The 18,638-nt window shown below is 29.4% G+C and overlaps 3 protein-coding genes across 3 annotated transcripts; 1 reads left to right on the forward strand and 2 right to left on the reverse strand.

Moving 5' to 3' along the window:
- The first annotated feature begins 399 nt into the window (after positions 1-399).
- LOC101266986 (7-deoxyloganetin glucosyltransferase-like) lies at positions 400-2,718 on the forward strand. Its single transcript, XM_004231306.5, has 3 exons — positions 400-1,110; positions 1,177-1,885; positions 2,432-2,718. The coding sequence occupies exons 1-3, from the start codon at positions 543-545 to the stop codon at positions 2,667-2,669; spliced, it is 1,515 nt and encodes a 504-aa protein (XP_004231354.2). The 5' UTR covers positions 400-542; the 3' UTR covers positions 2,670-2,718.
- A 1,777-nt stretch (positions 2,719-4,495) lies between these two features.
- On the reverse strand, positions 4,496-8,400 carry LOC101254539 (7-deoxyloganetin glucosyltransferase). The gene is made up of 2 exons (XM_004230532.5): positions 7,784-8,400; positions 4,496-5,677 (listed from the first exon to the last, which is right to left on the reverse strand). Exons 1-2 carry the CDS (start codon positions 8,304-8,306, stop codon positions 4,722-4,724), a joined length of 1,479 nt encoding a protein of 492 aa, XP_004230580.1. The 5' UTR covers positions 8,307-8,400; the 3' UTR covers positions 4,496-4,721.
- A 1,331-nt stretch (positions 8,401-9,731) lies between these two features.
- Positions 9,732-13,411, reverse strand: LOC101251627 (uncharacterized). Its single transcript, XM_004230521.4, has 6 exons — positions 13,094-13,411; positions 12,252-12,464; positions 11,529-11,624; positions 11,174-11,319; positions 10,459-10,678; positions 9,732-10,201 (listed from the first exon to the last, which is right to left on the reverse strand). The coding sequence occupies exons 1-6, from the start codon at positions 13,226-13,228 to the stop codon at positions 9,995-9,997; spliced, it is 1,017 nt and encodes a 338-aa protein (XP_004230569.1). The 5' UTR covers positions 13,229-13,411; the 3' UTR covers positions 9,732-9,994.
- Between the last annotated feature and the right edge of the window lie 5,227 nt (positions 13,412-18,638).

An 18,638-nucleotide genomic window follows, 5' to 3' on the forward strand; every position in this document is an offset into this window, starting at 1 on the left:
CATCTACATTGGTACGGTGGAGTGTATGCATTAACTCTGTGTAGTATGTTGTTTGATACATTTTTTTATGTCATATATAACTAATGCAAATGCAAATATTAGTTATATACTGTATTAGTAATGCAAAAGATTTAATACATGTATTAACATGGTTAAAGGTTCAATTAACCCTCAAAAGCACTTTTACATATTTTTCATCAGGATTGTGGAAAGTATTTTTGTTAAATATTTATAATATATACTTCTTTAATAAGAGAAACTAAACAATGCATAAAAAATAATCAATATATATATAACTAACACAAACAATACTAATGCAACTGTACAAACATTACTTATACACTTTATTTAAAATTATTTTTATATACTCTATCAAACGACAAAATAGGCTATCGCAAATTTTTCTTTCAGAGTTATGTCACATTGAGTCTCAAACTAAGTGCACGACGTATCATGTGAATTTGAGTTATGCCTAGTAAAAATTTTCACTTTTCCGTAACTATTTAACGTGAGATTCGTCACGTGCACCTCTATCTATATATATGACTATTCATTACCCACAAACTCAAATACAGGAAACAAAGAAAAAAATGGGGTGTCATCATGAAGGAAAAAAATCCCCAAAACCTCATGCTGTGTGCATACCATTTCCATCACAAGGCCACATAAATCCTATGCTAAAACTTTCCGTTCTTCTTCACTCCAAAGGCTTTCACATAACCTTTGTAAACTCTGAATATAATCACAAAAGATTACTCAAATCCAAAACCCCTTTTTTTGTTGATAATAATTTCCAAGATTTCATCTTTGAAACAATTCCAGATGGACTTCCTCTTATTGACGCTGATGTTACACAACATATTCCTTCTCTTTGTCTTTCCACAAAAGAAAATTGCTTAACACCATTTAGAGAGCTTTTAATCAATATTAATAATAATAATTCATCTCCAGTTACTTGCATAATATTTGATGGAATTATGACATTTGCTTTGTTAGCTGCTGAAGAAATTGGTGTGCCAAGTGTTAGCTTTAGAACAACAAATGCTTGCAGTTTCATGTGCAACAAACATTTGCCTCTACTTGTTGAAAAGAGAATTTTGCCTCTCAAAGGTCAGAATTTGTCCAAGTTGTAATATACTTAATAAATTAATTAATTTAATTTATTTTTCTATGCAGATGAAAGTGACATGACAAATGGTTATTTGGACACGGTTATAGATTTTATACCAAGTATGAAAAATCTTCGTCTTAGAGAATTTGCAAGCCAAATCAGAACCACAAATATAAATGACAAAATGTTGAATTTTATTATGGGAGAAACTGAAAGAGCTTCAAAAGCATCAGCTATTATTTTTCACACTTTTGATTCACTTGAATTTAATGTGTTGAGTGATTTGTCTTTAATTTGTCCTCCACTTTACACAATTGGACCTCTTCAATTACTCACTAATCAACTACAAGAAAAAACCCTAAAATTACTCAGAGCCAATTTATGGAAAGAAGATGAGGATTGTGTCAATTGGCTAAATTCTAAAGAGGAAAAATCAGTGGTTTATGTGAATTTTGGTAGCATAACAGTATTGACAAAGGAACAACTCGTGGAATTTGCATGGGGACTTGCTAATAGTAAGAAGAACTTTTTCTGGGTAATTAGGTCTGATGCAGTTATTGGTGATGATTCTATAATTTTACCTAGTGAATTCGTCGCTGAAACGAAAGAAAGAGGGTTGATTTCAAGATGGTGTTGCCAAGAACAAGTTTTGCAACATTCATCAATTGGTGCGTTTTTGACTCACTGTGGATGGAATTCGATAATGGAGAGTATAGGAAGTGGCGTACCGATGATTTGTTGGCCATTTTTCGCTGATCAGCACATAAACTGCAGGTAATGCATGTTTATCTTTTGTATTTACATGTATATATTATTTGAACTTTCAGTTATATTCCAAGTTTATCACATGTATTATCTTACATGTTTTTTCATGTGCATCAATTACTATTTGCATAGGTGTATTCAGGATGGGGTCAAGTGAATACATGTTTTTCTTCTGAAATCATATATATTAGTGTTATATTTTTTAAAAAAATATTTAAATATAGATGTGTGAAACCTCACTAAATGTTTTAAATAATGCAATTATGATTGGATGTACGTGAGTTTATAAATTTGAATCTTATATTTATTTATTTTCTTTCTTAAATTAGGTAACACATCTCTAAATGGTTACTAGTAGCAATTTATATAGCTTTAATCTTTCAAAATTTTCAACTAATTTTTTTAGCACTGTAACTTTTTAGATAATTAAACCAAATGTTCATATTATAACTAGTAATACTGAATGATATAACATGCGATCAATGGGTTCAGTCGATCTCAACAGAAAATGTAGGGTGGATTCAAAATAAATAATTTCTTGAACTTCATGTGCAGGTATGCATGTGATGAATGGGGTGTTGGTATGGAAATTGACAAGAATGTGAAGAGGGATGAAGTGGAAAAAATTATAAGGGAAATGATGGATGGAGATAAAGGTAAGGAAGTGAAGAAAAAGGCAAGTGAATGGAAAAAATTAGCAGAAGAAGCTACTGGAATTAAGGGTTCATCAAGCTTGAAGTTAGATAAATTAGTGAAAGATGTACTTTTATCCAATTATTCAGTTAATCAGTAGAATGATTATTAAAACAGAAATGACAAGGACCCCCTCTGTCATCTTTCAATCTTTTAACTTTGACACAATAGTTTTTACTCTCATAATACTTTAAAAAGAAAATGGTCAAATGCCTCGATTCTCAACTACATACTCATATTTTATAGGGGTTTTATCATCCCGCTTAAATTTAAAAAAATTGAAATAGTTACACTCTTGAAAAGCCATAACCATATCTATATTGATCTGTAAATTTTAAACGTTCGACACGTGAAAATTTAATGAACTTATTATTTTTTTCAAATTTCTTATAATTCCTTTCTTTTTTTCCTATACTTTTCCAATTTCTTCAAATCCTAAAGCAATTTATTTCCTAATTCCTTCAAATTTCTAAAGTAACTTCACCATTACTTTAAACACCAAAGTCCATCGAAATTGAATTATGAGGAACAAGGGAGAGATGAGAGGAGGTGTGGGAGAGGGTTTTTGCCGGTGTTTTGAGTTTCGCCGAAGGCAGCAGTGGCGTCTCGTCGGAGGCAGTGACAATGGTGGCGTTTCGCTGGAGGCAGCCACAATAGTGACGTTTCGTCAGAGGAAGCGACAATGGTAGCGTTTCACTAGTAACAGTGGAGAGAAGAAAACTAAAAAAAGTGACGGGAGCGAAATAGAGAGGAAGAACAAGTGCAAATTCTCTCCGAAAAAATGAGGAAAAAACTTGTAATTGGTTGATTGAGATTGATAATTAAAGGATCTATAAAATTAAAAAAAGAGAATCTTATTTGAGAGTTCAATTGGGTTTGATTTAAACCTAAATTGATTTTTTTTTTCAAATATGAACCAAATCTCATTTTTAGGTGATATAAATAGATCTCATTTTACTTTTAATTGATTTGAATGGTTATAAAAATTTCTTACGTGAGATTTTAAAAGCTTGTGTGAAATCAACCATGGTAAATTCGGTGAAGATGGTGGTGCCAATGATGGTTCAGATGGTGAATGACAGAGGAATTTGATCTTTATTGCTATGAAGAAGAAGACAATAAATAAATAAATAAAATAGATATTCTTAAAAATAGATATTAGAAAAAAAGTTTTAATATTAAATTTTGTGCTCACTTTCTCAAAGAGAGTAAGATACACTCAATTTGCAAGCTAAGCGTTCAAGGAGGTAATAATTTCAATTTCATAAAATACAGGGGGGGTGATAGGACCTACGTAAAGTATGAGTGTGTAGTTGAAAATCCGGTTATAGATTGAAAGGACTTTTGACCATTTTCTATACTTTAAATAATCAAATAACTATTAGACAATAAAAAGTAGTTTTTTTAAGATAAAAAATAAAAAATCAAACTTAAATAACTTTTAAGTCAAAAATAAAAAGTAAAACAAGCCAAAAACCTATTTTAATTTTTAAACTTTTTAAAAAATATTTTTAGTTATTTTTAATTTTATCAAATACTTCCAAATGCTAAAACCAGTATTAAATATGTGATGGAACAGGACTTGTCAATTAAGAGAGCCAACTAGAAACTTCATTGGCCTCACCAATTCTCATTTAAATAGTTTGTCAGTGAAATAATTAGTGTAACTATAACATTACAATCGTATCAGACAGAGTCTCAACTTAATATAAATAAGAAAAATACTACCTGCTAAAAAAAATATTTATATCTTTTCATTTCAATATTACTTGATTCGATTTTTCTCAAAATAAAATTTACTTTTTCATATTACTTGGAAATGAAAAATATTTATTATAGATTTATAACAATATTGGTACATGAAAGATATAACACTTAAACCTTACTTAACTCGAAGAGATAGCTCATGAAGAACGGATTGTCCAATTCCATATAAGGAGACTATTAATTCATTTCTCAATTAATATGAGACTTTTACCTATTCTAACACATTTTATGTACACAAGAAGGCAAAACACTAACAAGTATCATGCACCTGTCCATTAATACATATACGGACTGTGACAGCTTTCATTATTTTGAATTCAAATTACACTTGGATAATGATATATTTTATGAACTTGACTTGTTTGAATTAACCTAGTAAGTTTGATCAAATCCGTCCATTTGTCACCTCAGAATTGGGAGCCAAAAGTACCTCACTTAACAAATTGTTCAAGTTAATACAAGAAGAACCACCTGGACTAGCAGCCTTCTCTGCTTCCACCTTCCAATTCATAGCTTTCAACTTCATCTTCTTTCCCTTTCCGCCATCCATTAATTCCCTCACAAGAATCTCAACTTCATTTCTCTTCAGATCATCTATCTCCATTCCCATCTCCCACTCAACACAACTGTACCTACAATTCGTCTGTTGCTCCGCGAAAAACGGCCAACAAAGCACTGGCACTCCTGCACAAACACTATCTAACGTCGAATTCCATCCACTGTGAGTCAAAAACCCTCCAATTGCACCATGTTTCAACACTTTCTCTTGAGGACACCAATTGGCTATCATCCCTCTGTCTTTAATTTCACTTAAAAAGTCTTCTGGCAATTTTACAGAGTCCCCTGTAATTAAATCAGGCCTAATGATCCATAAAAATTGTTTCTTAGCATTAGCAAGTCCCCATGCCATTTCTATAAATTGATCAAAATTCATTACAGTTATACTTCCAAAATTCACATAAACAACTGAATTTGGCTCTTTTGTATCAAGCCATTCAATGCAACTCAAATCTTCTTTCCACAAATTTGAACCAATTGATTTGAGGTTTTCATCAATTGTGTTATTGAGCATCAGCTGTAAAGGACCAATTGTGTAAATATGAGGATGTATGGTGAAAAGGGCATTTAAGGCATTCTGCTCAAAAGCATCAAATGTGTTCAAGATTATAGCTGAGGCTTTAGGGATTCTTTCAGTTTCATTGATGAAGAAATTAAGCATAATATCATTAGGATCTGTTGTTCTAATGAAACTTGGAAAATCTCTTAACCTCATGTTTTTCAATATTCCAGGGACCCAATCTATCGTCTTTTCCAAGTATCCATTAGTAATGTCATTTTCATCTGCACAGTAAAAAAAAAATACATGAGGCTGTATACAACTTAAATCATGAATTTGAACTCATAATTCGCTTGAAAATACTCTATCCATCTCATTTTATGTGCACTTTTTGTATTTTTTATTTTTAATCGTAAATTTTTCATATATGTTTTTAATATTTTGAATCATCAATTGTTGTGATTTATAGTAATCGATTATAAATATATAAATTTCATTTAAAAAAATTTAAAAATTCCATATGAAAATGCTTGATTAAAGTTAAACTATTTGACTATAAGAAAACGAAAAGTATCACATAAAATGAGACAATGAAAATACCAAATATACCCGTAGATATAAGCATAATTGACCAATTGCCGGAAGCTTACGGTTTCAAAAAAAATGATTTAAATTAGCTTTCGACCCCTCATGTCCCATCAAAAATATCATTTGGACATTGTTAAGTAGGATTTTCTTTGATATAGTGATTAGGAAAAAAAGAAGAAATAATTTAATTTTACTTTTCTTTGTCGTACAAGGATTCGTTCATTATATTATAATATTATTCATGGTATTTTTAGGTTAATATTTTTTTCAGCTGCAAACTTTAAAAAAATTCAATTTTTTTTCAGCTGCAAACTTAAAAAAAATTCAATGTATAAGAAGTAAGTAAATTTTTTAAAATCTTGTACTGGTCATAAACTAAATGTGTGTATACTGTATAAAAATATCATATAATCTTACAACATTAAATATGCTAGGTGGAAACATAAAAGTAAAGAGGTTTTGATAAAGAAATAGATGAAAGAGGCATTTTAATAAAATATATATATATAAAAAATAAAATAAGACAAATAAATTGAAACGAAATATATGAGTAAATATAACTTAACAGTCTATTTGATTTGTTATGAGGAGCCCAACACAGAAGTAGAAAAATATTTTTTAAGACTAAAATGTCCCTCATATATATGTATAACATATCTCATATGTTTGATTAAGTTCAATTTAATAATTTTATATAATAAATTTTATATTATATTTTCCGTTTGCATATTATCTTTTTATTTATTATTTACATATTATATTATAAAATTAGAAAACAAGAAAAAGGTAATAACATATTTCTGTAAGATTATGAAAAAGGAAAAAACATAACAATTAATGATTTCTATGCTTAAAAAAATTTGTATAATATTGATTGAAAATTTGAATATGAACATTTTATTTAGTAAAAATAAAAATTTAATTAAAATTTTTGTGATAGATGTCTAAAAAGTAATTTCTCTTTATAAAATAATCTTAATATTAACTCTTAAAATACCTTTTTTTTTAAAAATTAGCCAAACATAATTTATTTATAAAAAGCATTTTTTAAATGAATTGGCTAAACACACTTTATTTATAAAAAATATTTTTCAAATAAATTAGTCAAATACAAATTATTCTTTTTTAAAAACACTTTTCTGAAAAGTTATTTTAAAATAATGCCTTCGAAAATAAGCTGTTTGTATAATCAATTACACCATTTATTTTAAGAAACTCGATCCTTATTAATTAATTTCTAATAAATAGAATTACCTACATGTAATTAATTCTTTTTAAGTTACTTTATTTTTATAAAGATTTTTAATGCTTTTATATACTAATATGAGTGCCCATAGATTTTGGATAGATTAACCATGAGATAGATGTACAATTGTTAATAAGTATAACAAGCTAGTTTACTTATTATCTGTTACACCATTTCCTTAATTTTAAGTAACTTGATTTTTGTTAATTTCTAATAAATGGAATTACATAATTACTTTTTAAGTTACTTGATTTTTAATTTGTATAAACATTAGATTTTTCATGCTTTTTATATAGCAAAATATGATTTTGATAGGTTAAGAGGCCGTTCAGAAGGAAAAAAACGATGATTTTGAGAAGATTCGTGGTAAGGTAGAGAGAGGCGAAGCTAGGTAGGAATTTATGGGTTTGGACAAATCTATTAGTTTTTTCGTAGATCATATATTTGTATTAAAAAAATTAAAAATATTTATAGATATAAACTTGTGTAACCCAAAACTCCTAATTTTGACTCTGCCTCTGATCACGTAGATGTACAATTGTTAGTAATTAATTACCTTTGAGAGGAGTATATCCTCTTTGAACAAGGTGATGATAGTGCAAATAACACATGAAACCACAAGCACTTGCAGTCCAAAACAACACCGCCGGGATACCCAATTCGTCAGCAGCATCCAACGTGAAACTCATAACTGCATCAGACACGATACATGTCACTGGAGGAGCAACGCCGTTACCATCCGCGTTAATTTTGTTAATAAGATTGCGAAATGGTACTAGACAATTTTTAGACGTAGAAGCACAAAGAGAAGGAATATGTTGTGTGGCATCAACGTCGTGGTTTGTCGATGGGAGGCCGTCCAGTATGGTCTCGAACCGGAAGTCCGGTAATCCGTCGAGAGAGTGTGGACCATTAGACCGGAGAAGACGTTTGTGGTTAAATTCAGTGTTAACAAAAGTAATGCAAAAGCCATTATGATGAACAAGTTTGGCTAGTTTCAGCATTGGGCTTATGTGACCTTGTGCTGGATAAGGTACACACACCACATGACCATTTTTCAAATTTGTAAAACTAGCCATAATATTTAATTTCTTTTTCTTTTTTTAAATGATGTTTGTTCAAGACTCAAAAAGTAATTGTGGTTACTTTTATAGAGTCATATTTGCTAAGTCCTCAAACTGATTATTTCTCTTATCACCTAGTCGATGAGAAAAAATAATTATGGAGTACCTTTCGATAGAGACAACAAAACACGTGGGCCTTATGACATTTCTTTTTGATTTTCGATATTTATGTTGAAGTAGGATTAAATTTGATTGTGCATCGAAAGATTTCCTATTAAAGATAAAGCGTCTCATAATAAAAGTAACTCTATATTTAGAGAGATTCAAATCTGACAACATTTCAATACTCTCCATAAATTGTAGCAGCTATACTAGTTTTCCATCTGTTTCAAATTTATATGATGCTTTCAAATTTAAATTATGTGAATTTCAATTCTCGTTTTAAAATATAATATTTCATCGTAATGATATAATAAGAATTATAATTTATAGAAATATAATATTTAAAAATATATATAATTTTTTAATAACAAATTAATTAAAAATAATTTTATAATCTATAAAAGATATTGTATTATTTTTATTAAATTTTAAGAAAATGATCTATTTAAAATTAAAGATTTGTAAATTTAGAGAGAACTAAGATATGCAAAACTAATTTATTTTTCATTTCAGCATCAACAAAATTGTCAATTCTTTTTAACATCAATTAAAACGTTATTCTTTTGTTTCTTAGGCAAGCTCAGTTTGAACAGTTAAACATTTAATTTTGATTTTTAATAGAATCAAAAGGATCATTATTTGATTTAGATGAAGAAATATGAAATAATATTTATTGAGTTAAATTAAGATTAATCTTAGGCCTCACCACCAGTTATCATTTAATTGGTTTGTCAGGCAAATTGGTTGGTGCGTTTGATATGAAATACTAGTAAAATATTTTGAGTATATTTCGTATTTTCTCAAAGATATTTTTATTTTTGATATTTTCTTGGAAAATGAATACTATTATTTAACACAAAATGTCAGACACTTGCAACAAAGCTATAATTGCACATGTCTATGAAACAGACGGATTGAGAGATGATATAACGAACCAAACCTATTTTTATCCACACAAATTTAGATCGAGTTGGATTATATTAATTTATTTTATACACGTGACTTTTATTATACAATTATTAAAGTTGATTGAATCTGTTGGTTTGTCACCTCAAATTTGAAGCGAGAAGTATCTTATTAAACAATTTTTTCAAATTAACACAGAAGAACCTTGTGTAGTTGGTTACATGTTCATTTTGATAAATTAAAAAAGGACGAAATTTTTTAACTATTATATCCTTAATTAATTACTTTGAAAAATATAACTTTTTAAAAATCTTAAATTTTAAATTCATTCACTTCACTTCATAATTAATTATGATAAAATGATAAACTAACTATATTAATAATTGTTTTATTAATAGATGTGTCGAGAGTGGGAGTATCAAGTAAACAAAAAGCATATTGGAGGGTGGTAAATCACAACTCCTAAGTACAATTTCTTATCACTCCATTCTTTATTCATGTACAATTTCTTATTTTCGCTGTTTATTTTTCATTTTTGGATTCATTTAAGTGGACTCTTGGCACATAATGTGTGTTTGGTTCAACTTTATAGGTTACAAACCAGTAAAGTCCACCACCTAATAACAATTTGATACCTAGTTGTTCTGTGTCCTGCTGACTTGAGCAAATTGTTGGTCAATCAGTCGTTGAGCCCTTTCAACGATCCTCTTTATCACTTCACCTGCGGGTAGAATTTCCTTGATAAGACCAATGCTCTCACCAGCATACATCGCCATGCTTTCTATATCGCCAGTAGTTGTCGCATTTGGTACAGTACCAGCAAAGCGACGAACCTCTATTTCCTGTTCAATGAAACTAATTACTAAGTACATTCTTAAGAAAGAGGTACAGATAGAAGTTTATAGTCCACATACGATATATAATGCGTAGGATCAAGTATCAAATGATAAGACAAGCTGGTATCAGTGTAAAATAGAAAACTATACGAACTCTTTTAGTACTCGCAACATTAAAAGGTTGATCACAGAATGAAGAGTCATATATAGGATAGGAAAATTTTCAAGATTGTGTTAGGAAGAACGTAATCTAGGATACTCACCCTGCCATGTATGATTGTGCGGCCAATGACAGGTTGATTTGACTCATTCTCATGACTTGGGAGCGCCTTCCATTCCATGAAGAAGGGGGTTGCCAGAACACGTTGTGGTGCCCCTGGCCACCTTGCACGACCAAATACGTCTGTGTACTCTGTTTGATCAAATTCAATCAGCTTCCTCTTGTACGTTGGGTGAGCATAGCTTTCCTCTGTTGCAAGAAACCTGAAAAGGTTTAAGATTTTAATAACTTAGTCACTGTTTTGCATATCCGCAAGGACATGAATAGTTTTTACGCAAGGGAAGTTCCTAAATAGTCCTGTCTGATGCGCTGAAACATCTATTTATCACACAATATGTTAGCATCTTGTGACATATATTTCATTGTTCCATCTTTACTGTCAGGGCCAAAACATTTCAGAATAGAATTATGTCTTGAACTTATTCTTTTAACATTCTTCATGCCTCATACATGTGAATGTACGATAAAATAAACTATTGAAAAATAAGAGTCCGCATTGACCAACAACATCAAACCTACGTATCTATCCACTAAAAATGCACATAAGAAACTATTTAAGCAAGAGGGCATAGTAAACTGCAATTTATAAGTGATACCTAACTTCGGCCCAGTAATATTAAGAGGATATAAGCCGGAGAGCAGCAGGTACTGGTAATAGATTAAACACCTTTGAAATGTTACAACGAAAAGATCCATACCTGGTACCTAATGAAACACCCTGTGCACCAAGGGCCAGAGCAGCAACATAACCACGCTCATCCACTATTCCTCCAGCAGCAATTACTGCTATGTCACGACCACGAACAAGATCGACTACTCTAGGCAATAAGGTGATTAAACCATCCTAAAAGGAAATCAACCGAGTAGGTCATATATCATTCCATAAGTAATTTTACAATGGCGACGAGATCGACTCCAACAGAAACAATTAGGAGTTGAGGGGAAGAGGGGGGGAGGGGGAAGTGCTTGAAGTGAAATATTCTCAAGGAAGAACAAATATTGTTAACATGATAAAAAAACTAATGCATATCATGAAAATGATCACCATTATACCTGGCCAATTACATGGCCTCCTGCGTCCCGACCTTGGACAATAATTGCATCTACACCAGCATCAGCAGCTTTCTTTGCTTCTTCATAGCTGCCAATCTTAAAAAACACCACATATGCTTTATAAGTTATATTTCAGGAATAAGTAGGTGAAGGTAAGTTCTCTATTCTTTCACAGATGTACAATCATGCTACAGGACAAGTGGGAAGCTGAGAATGGGATACTTCAAAATATATCACTAAGACATACAACAACTACAACTCAGTCCAAAACAAGTTGAGATAAGTTATTTGAATCCTCAATGAGCATGAATCTGCATTTAAATTCATCTCTTACCAACACTAATAGAAATCATTCAATAGATTTATGATACATGTAACACCATTATATGAGTAATTGTGAATTCTTAAACCTTAACAATTTAACTTGCAAGAAAGAAATAAATCATGATAAAAACAGGAGTATCTTGTACTTTGCTCATTTCAAGGAATTTTTGTATCATTATGGTGAATAGTCACCTTCATTGATGAACTCTACTAGAACAAGAAGAATAGAAGTTCGTGAGCAGTATAGAGCAATTTAAAGCAAAACCCCACTCTAATCCAGCTAAATAAATTGACAAAAATGATCCAACATCATGTAATGCGACAGGTTAATGATGCTAGTGATTCCAATGACAAATAGTGAATTTTTGAAAACGTGAAATAGTTGTGTTGAAAACTTACTTGTGGTACAACTTTGACCCCAGCTTTATGAGCTTTAAGAACCAACTCCTTTGAACATTCACCCCAATAAAGCTGCAATACTGCAACCTTCTCATCCAGTATAGCTTTTACATTTTCCTTGTGAGGAAATGCAAGAATAACACCTATCCCAAATGGCTTGTTAGTTAAGGTTCTAGTCTTTCTTATGAGCTCTCTCACATAATCAGGATCTTCCTGCCACACCAATAAAAAGGTTAACACTTTTAGACTCCACTGCCTTCAGTAGGACTATCAGTGGCTTTTCATGGAGGGTGTCCAAAAAAAAGTGAACTAAAATTAAAGGGGTTGCTAGTGAGATTCGAACATGTGAGCACCCCAAAGAGGATGTCCAAAAAAAGTGAAAATAGTGGCTCTTTCATGGCGTCTAAAACAACTAGGATAGATCACCTTATTTTATCAATGTCCAAAATATATTATTTAATCATTTCATATATCATTTTGCTAATATATATTTTCTGAAGAAGGGTTCACACCCTTAACACTATAGTTTCAACAGCGCGTTTTGCTATAATCAGACACTTCCAGCATGCTATGAGCGGAGATGTTGACCTATAAAAACAAGTTCACTACACAACTTATTGGGGGATGGTAAGAAGAGGGGATTATAATTAAGCTCTCAAATTCTGTACGGTGACAAATTAAATTAGGAATATAGCTAGTAAAAAAGACATAAAACAATCTGAAATTTCGGTAAAGTCTTTACATTTGAAGGGTTTTATTATGACAAATCTCACATCAATAAATAAGAAAAACAAGCCAAGCTTTTTCTTAGATGCATTTTAAGTTGAGAAGAATAAATATACCCAATCAGGGACTCTGAGGAAACCAAGAGCACCAGCATTAGCAACAGCAGCAACAAGTTGTGGACTTGAGATATCAGGTCCCAAGGGTGCTTGAACAATCCCATACTCAAAACCCAATATTCCTCTCAAACCCATTTCTATAAACGAAATTCAATGTTTCTGGCACCAATTATTTCACATTTTTAACGGCCTTATGTCATGTGCACTTTTTCTTTTCTTTTTTTTAATAGAATTCGCAACAAAGTTGTCTACTCTTGTGAAATATGCGTAAGCCACTACGTCTAAGAAAGGAGGAGTGTCTGTCAACATTTGGAAAATGATTAAGGTGACTCAGATTCAACAAAAATTATACCCATTGACAGGTGTACATTTAATTTTTTAATGGATTAGATTAATTTCTTTGACCAAATACCATTCATAGCCAGAGAAATTCGGATCCTTTGCACTTCTTTTCTTTTGTTTTATTAATTCTAATTATGAATTAATTTGTGAAAATAGTCTTCTTGTGAATACTCAAAACTAAATTACCACATTAGTCGAAGTAGGTGTCGATGATTTGTCACATTTATTTGCTTCGAGTGAATTTGAGACCCTTTACGGCCCAAATGAACTTGTTTCTCCTTGGGCCTTTATGACGTTTTTTGTTAATGAAGTAATCAATTAGGCCGTTGACCAAAATTTATTGGGCTTTCTTCTCACAATTGAAATGGGCTTCTTGGGCCATAGAGTTGGACCTTAATTACGGTCGTTGACCTCATACATACTCTGCTACACTTTTTCCCAATGGTCTTCTATACTCTTTTTTAGGTTATCTTTTTTTTTCTAAAAAAAAAAAAACATATTACTGTTCTCATCCCACGTATAGACAGCTTAATTAGTAATTTTCATAATTCTACTTAGCCTAAATGTCTTTCATGTTAAAGAGGCTGTATAATTATTTATTTTTTCTCCGGTTAGATTGATGCTCATGATGCTGATCAGCGGCTTAACATACTTCGAGGTCTAAAGCGAAATTATAATTAGAGGCCTTAAATTTAAATAAACTTTTTCTGTAATTCTTTTAAAATATATTATATGTAAATTATTAGTTAATATGCTTTTTCATAAATGATTTTTTCAAATACTTTTTTAATTATTGTTTTTAGATAAGATTTTGTCAATTTAACAATGAAAAATATCATTTTGTTGAGAGAATTATGACATGAATTGATAAAATAATTTTACAAGTAATAAGTTGTTAAACTTTGAATATTAATAATAGTTAGAACTATAAAATCTGATTCAAAACGCTAATATGTGATATACCCTACTTTGATATGAAATGTTACGAAGGAATTAAAAAATATAGGGCAAAAGGAGTTAAAAGGGATAAATAATGTAAGTATTAGCGAAGAAAATGTAAGAATCCAAATCAATATTTTCTTGATTTCTTCTATTTTATTTTAATGGGGTTAAGAAGATAATAATAATAATAATAATAATATATTACTTTTTATTTTAAATAATTAATCTTTTTTCTGAAAAAATTACACAATTTATTATTGGTAGAAAACCGAGGCCCCGAATGGGGACCTAAGGAATTGGTACTAAAATTTATAGGCAAAAGCGGGCACTGTGATCAATCATCATCTACTTCACTTTTATATTTTTAAAACTTTACATATTCAATTTTTTTTTAATTGAAAACAAAATAAAAGCACAATAATATTTCATGTAAAATACTGAAATATTAATTGATCATAATCATAAAAGTACTAATAAAAACATGACGGCAAAGCAAATATGATTCTTGGTAAAATTAAAATTCACGAGTGAAAAAATATTCATAAAAAACTTCTGAAAAGCTTCACAATTTTGTCACGGTTGAATAGAATCTCAATTATTTGTATTAGTATGAGTTATAAAAATGGTAGATTAGGAATTAGGACTTAGGCAACGAATATAATTTGAATTTTTCATTTTAACATAAAATAATTTTGTTAATTACATGCTAAGCAACTTTGTAGTTTGTTTCATATAATTAAGTTCTTAATAAAAGTTAATCACGGGTACTCAAAAATCGTGAATGCATGCATCTAAATAATTGACTAGTCTTAATTAGTCAAAGATTAGGGTTGAATATATTATCAGGATAATACATATTGAAGGGTCTAAATTAATTCATGATTGGGTCAATATTTGTTTTTCGACTAGTCTTTTTTATTTTACTGTTGAAAGTCTTAGTTTCTCCATTGATTGATTGAAACTTCTCTATCTGCTTCATCTAATCCAGAAAGAATCTTAATACGGAAAATAAATTATCGACAACATAATGAATTTATTAAAATCTAGTTAATTATCACATGGAAAAAATGGGTACTTTATCTCTATTTTGTGTTTTGTACGCAACGTTATCCTAATCAACCAAACGATTTTTAAACTATATAGTTGTATATCGTAATGAAACAATAATGCCGTGGGAATTATTGACTATATGTGTTCACCAAAGGAATTATAAAGGCAAATGATGTTTTGTTATCTTCGTGTCTTTTTCTTTGTATATGGTGTGTGGAATTCATGATTGGAGCTTGGTGGAATTCTGTCCATAAAACTTATTCTATTTCACATATTATTTTCTTGTCATTTTGTGATACTTAAAGTCAATTAAATTGATTTATAATGTATTGATTGGAAGAATCAAATCAATAAAAGAAAAATGATACAAATAAGTATTTTTTTTTAAAAAAAAAAAACTAAATTATAGTAATTGATAGGGAAGATTATCCAAAAAAGCAAAAGTTACAAATGACTAATGAGAAAGGGGAAACCATTATAATGATAACAAGTTTGAGAAAAATTAAATTAATTATTCAGAGTCAGTAAGTTTTTTATGTCTATTTTTGTACATATATGGATTATTCAAGTCTTGAACACGATGTATAATTAAACCATAAAACTCACCGTAAATCGATGTATATTAATAATAACAGAACACTCACAGTTAGACTATCTAATGACAAGTTAGATGGTTTCTCTCATCTAATGTCTGCCTACAATTACAAGAGATCGATGACTTCTTGAAAACAAAAACTTTTTGCAAAGAACTTATATATATTTAGTACTTTCTTATTCACAATTTATTTGAGTTATAAAATCATGGTATTACTTGCCATACCAGAAAATGGTGTGGTAAATAAAATTTGGATTGGATGACATACATTCCAATGAACAAATAATGGAAGGGAAGTGGACCTACTAACCAAGAATTAGGCATTAATTGAAAAAACCTCTCCTTCCTTTCAATAATTTCCCTAAGGACTACCGTCTATTCCCTCCGTTCGAAATTGTTTGTCAATTTTTATTTTTAGATTCAAATTAATATTTTAAGATGTAATTTTTCATCATATTAGTATGCAAAAATTTGCAATTTATAATACTTTTCATATAGTTTTAGAATATCTAATTTTTTTTGTCCAAAATATAAAATTAATATGATCTAATTTAACTTTGAAAATTAGTCAAATTGACTTTCAAATAAAAACAACATGATAAATAATTTCGAATGGAGAAAATATTATATTGCTTACTAGTATAAATAGCATGACGTGTGTTTTTTACGTACAAATATTTACTACTCAATCATGGACAACTAACGCATATTTTTGCATCAATTTATCACCAAATCATCATAATAATAAATTACATACATGATCTAATTGATGTACTACTAGAAAATATAGAATTAGCAAATGTAATTTTATCATTTGTTATCGAAAAGTTTCTAGCTAACTAATATTTCTTATAATACGAAATAAAAATAGTATAAGCATTGATATTTTATTGTTTAACTATAAAATTTTATCTTTTTCTTTAGAATTTATCATTTCAGACTGCGACTTCAAAGTCAATGGTGAACATTGATAGGAAGGATTCGAATTTTTTTCAATTTTTTTATTGGTGGTTCTTCTTTTTTTTAAAAAAAAATAAATAAATAAATAAATAAATATATATATATATATATATATATATATATATATATATATATATATATATATATATATATATATATATTAAATTTTTTATTTAAATATTGTTCCGAATAGAGAGAATGACATCCATGACATTTTGAAATACTGAGGCTTTTCTCCATGACACGTGTATAATGATTAGGTCAAGTCGACCCATGAGTTTGTTTTGGTTTCTTTGGAGGGTCTATTTTAAATGGCCTCCCAATTATATTTATATTAATCAAAGTATAAATTATTGAATTTAAGATTAGAATAAAGATATAAATCGTCTAAAACTATATGATATGTCATTTTCAAAACGTGTGACTTCATTATCACCATTATTAGGATGACTTAGTTTACAGTTTAGCTTGTGAAGGATCATTGCAATTTGCATAGTCCAGCAAGTAACATTTATTGTTCAATATCTATCTATAGAGACTATGTGGTCATGATCAGTGACAGATCAATATGAATAACACATAAATTAATAGCAAAAAGAAAAAAAAGAATTGAGAAACTACATAAAAGGTGTAATATCGTTTCATATCACATTATGTTAATGATATTTATGAACTAACTTAATTTGATATTTGATATTCGAGTTTATTGTTCGACGAATAGAGTATAAAGATGATAGAATGATCACATAGGGCTCAGTGTACCACACTTACCTTGTTACATACATTACATGAAGAGAGACACACTCAAAAATAAGATAATCTAGCTAGATATGGTCTTCATGGCCATATATATTAGTTAACGTGAGTTGAATACCGTGAATTTAGGAAATTTTGATTTGAATTGTGATAAATATATGTTATGTCATGTAGAATTTACTTTGAGGAATAATAGTTGGAGGTGAAATTCTAACTTTACAATCATTATAACTAAAGTTTGCTACTGCCTTATAATCGAATAATGAAATATAATTTTTTTTTATAGTATTGAAATAATTGCGTACTCACACCAATAAACAATTATTATTAGAAAAAAAAATGTCAGGTAAAAATAACTATATGATTCTCTGAAAAAATTACAGGTGTATGAACTATGAACGGCAATTTATAATTATTTGGTTACGGGTGATTGTAGGGATGTGCATTCGGTTTATCGGTTCAATTTTATATTAGTCGATCTAGGGTTCTGTGTTTTTGGTTTTGAAGAAGTGTAATTCAATTCGAACCAAAATAAATTTTGTTTGATTTAATTTTTATCTTTTTGGTTTGGATTTTTTTCAGTTTGATTAATCGGTTATGTCAATAACAAGACATAACAAAGTTATATTTACAATTTTTTAAAAATTATATATATTTGAATTTCTTAAATATACCTTTTAATATAAATCATAAGTATAACGTAAAACACAATATTTAAAGGTATATCAATTATAGATATCCTCCAAACGTAAGAAATAAACTAAATCATAATGAAATAACTAAATGTGAACAGTTTTTCGATTTTTCATTTTTTTAAATTCAAACCCCAAGTGATTAAAATCTAAATACGAATAGTATAAAAAGGTAACACAAGAACAAAAATAATAATTAATAAATAAA

This window comes from Solanum lycopersicum, chromosome 1 (assembly GCF_036512215.1).
Source record: "Solanum lycopersicum chromosome 1, SLM_r2.1".
Lineage (NCBI taxonomy): Eukaryota > Viridiplantae > Streptophyta > Magnoliopsida > Solanales > Solanaceae > Solanum > Solanum lycopersicum.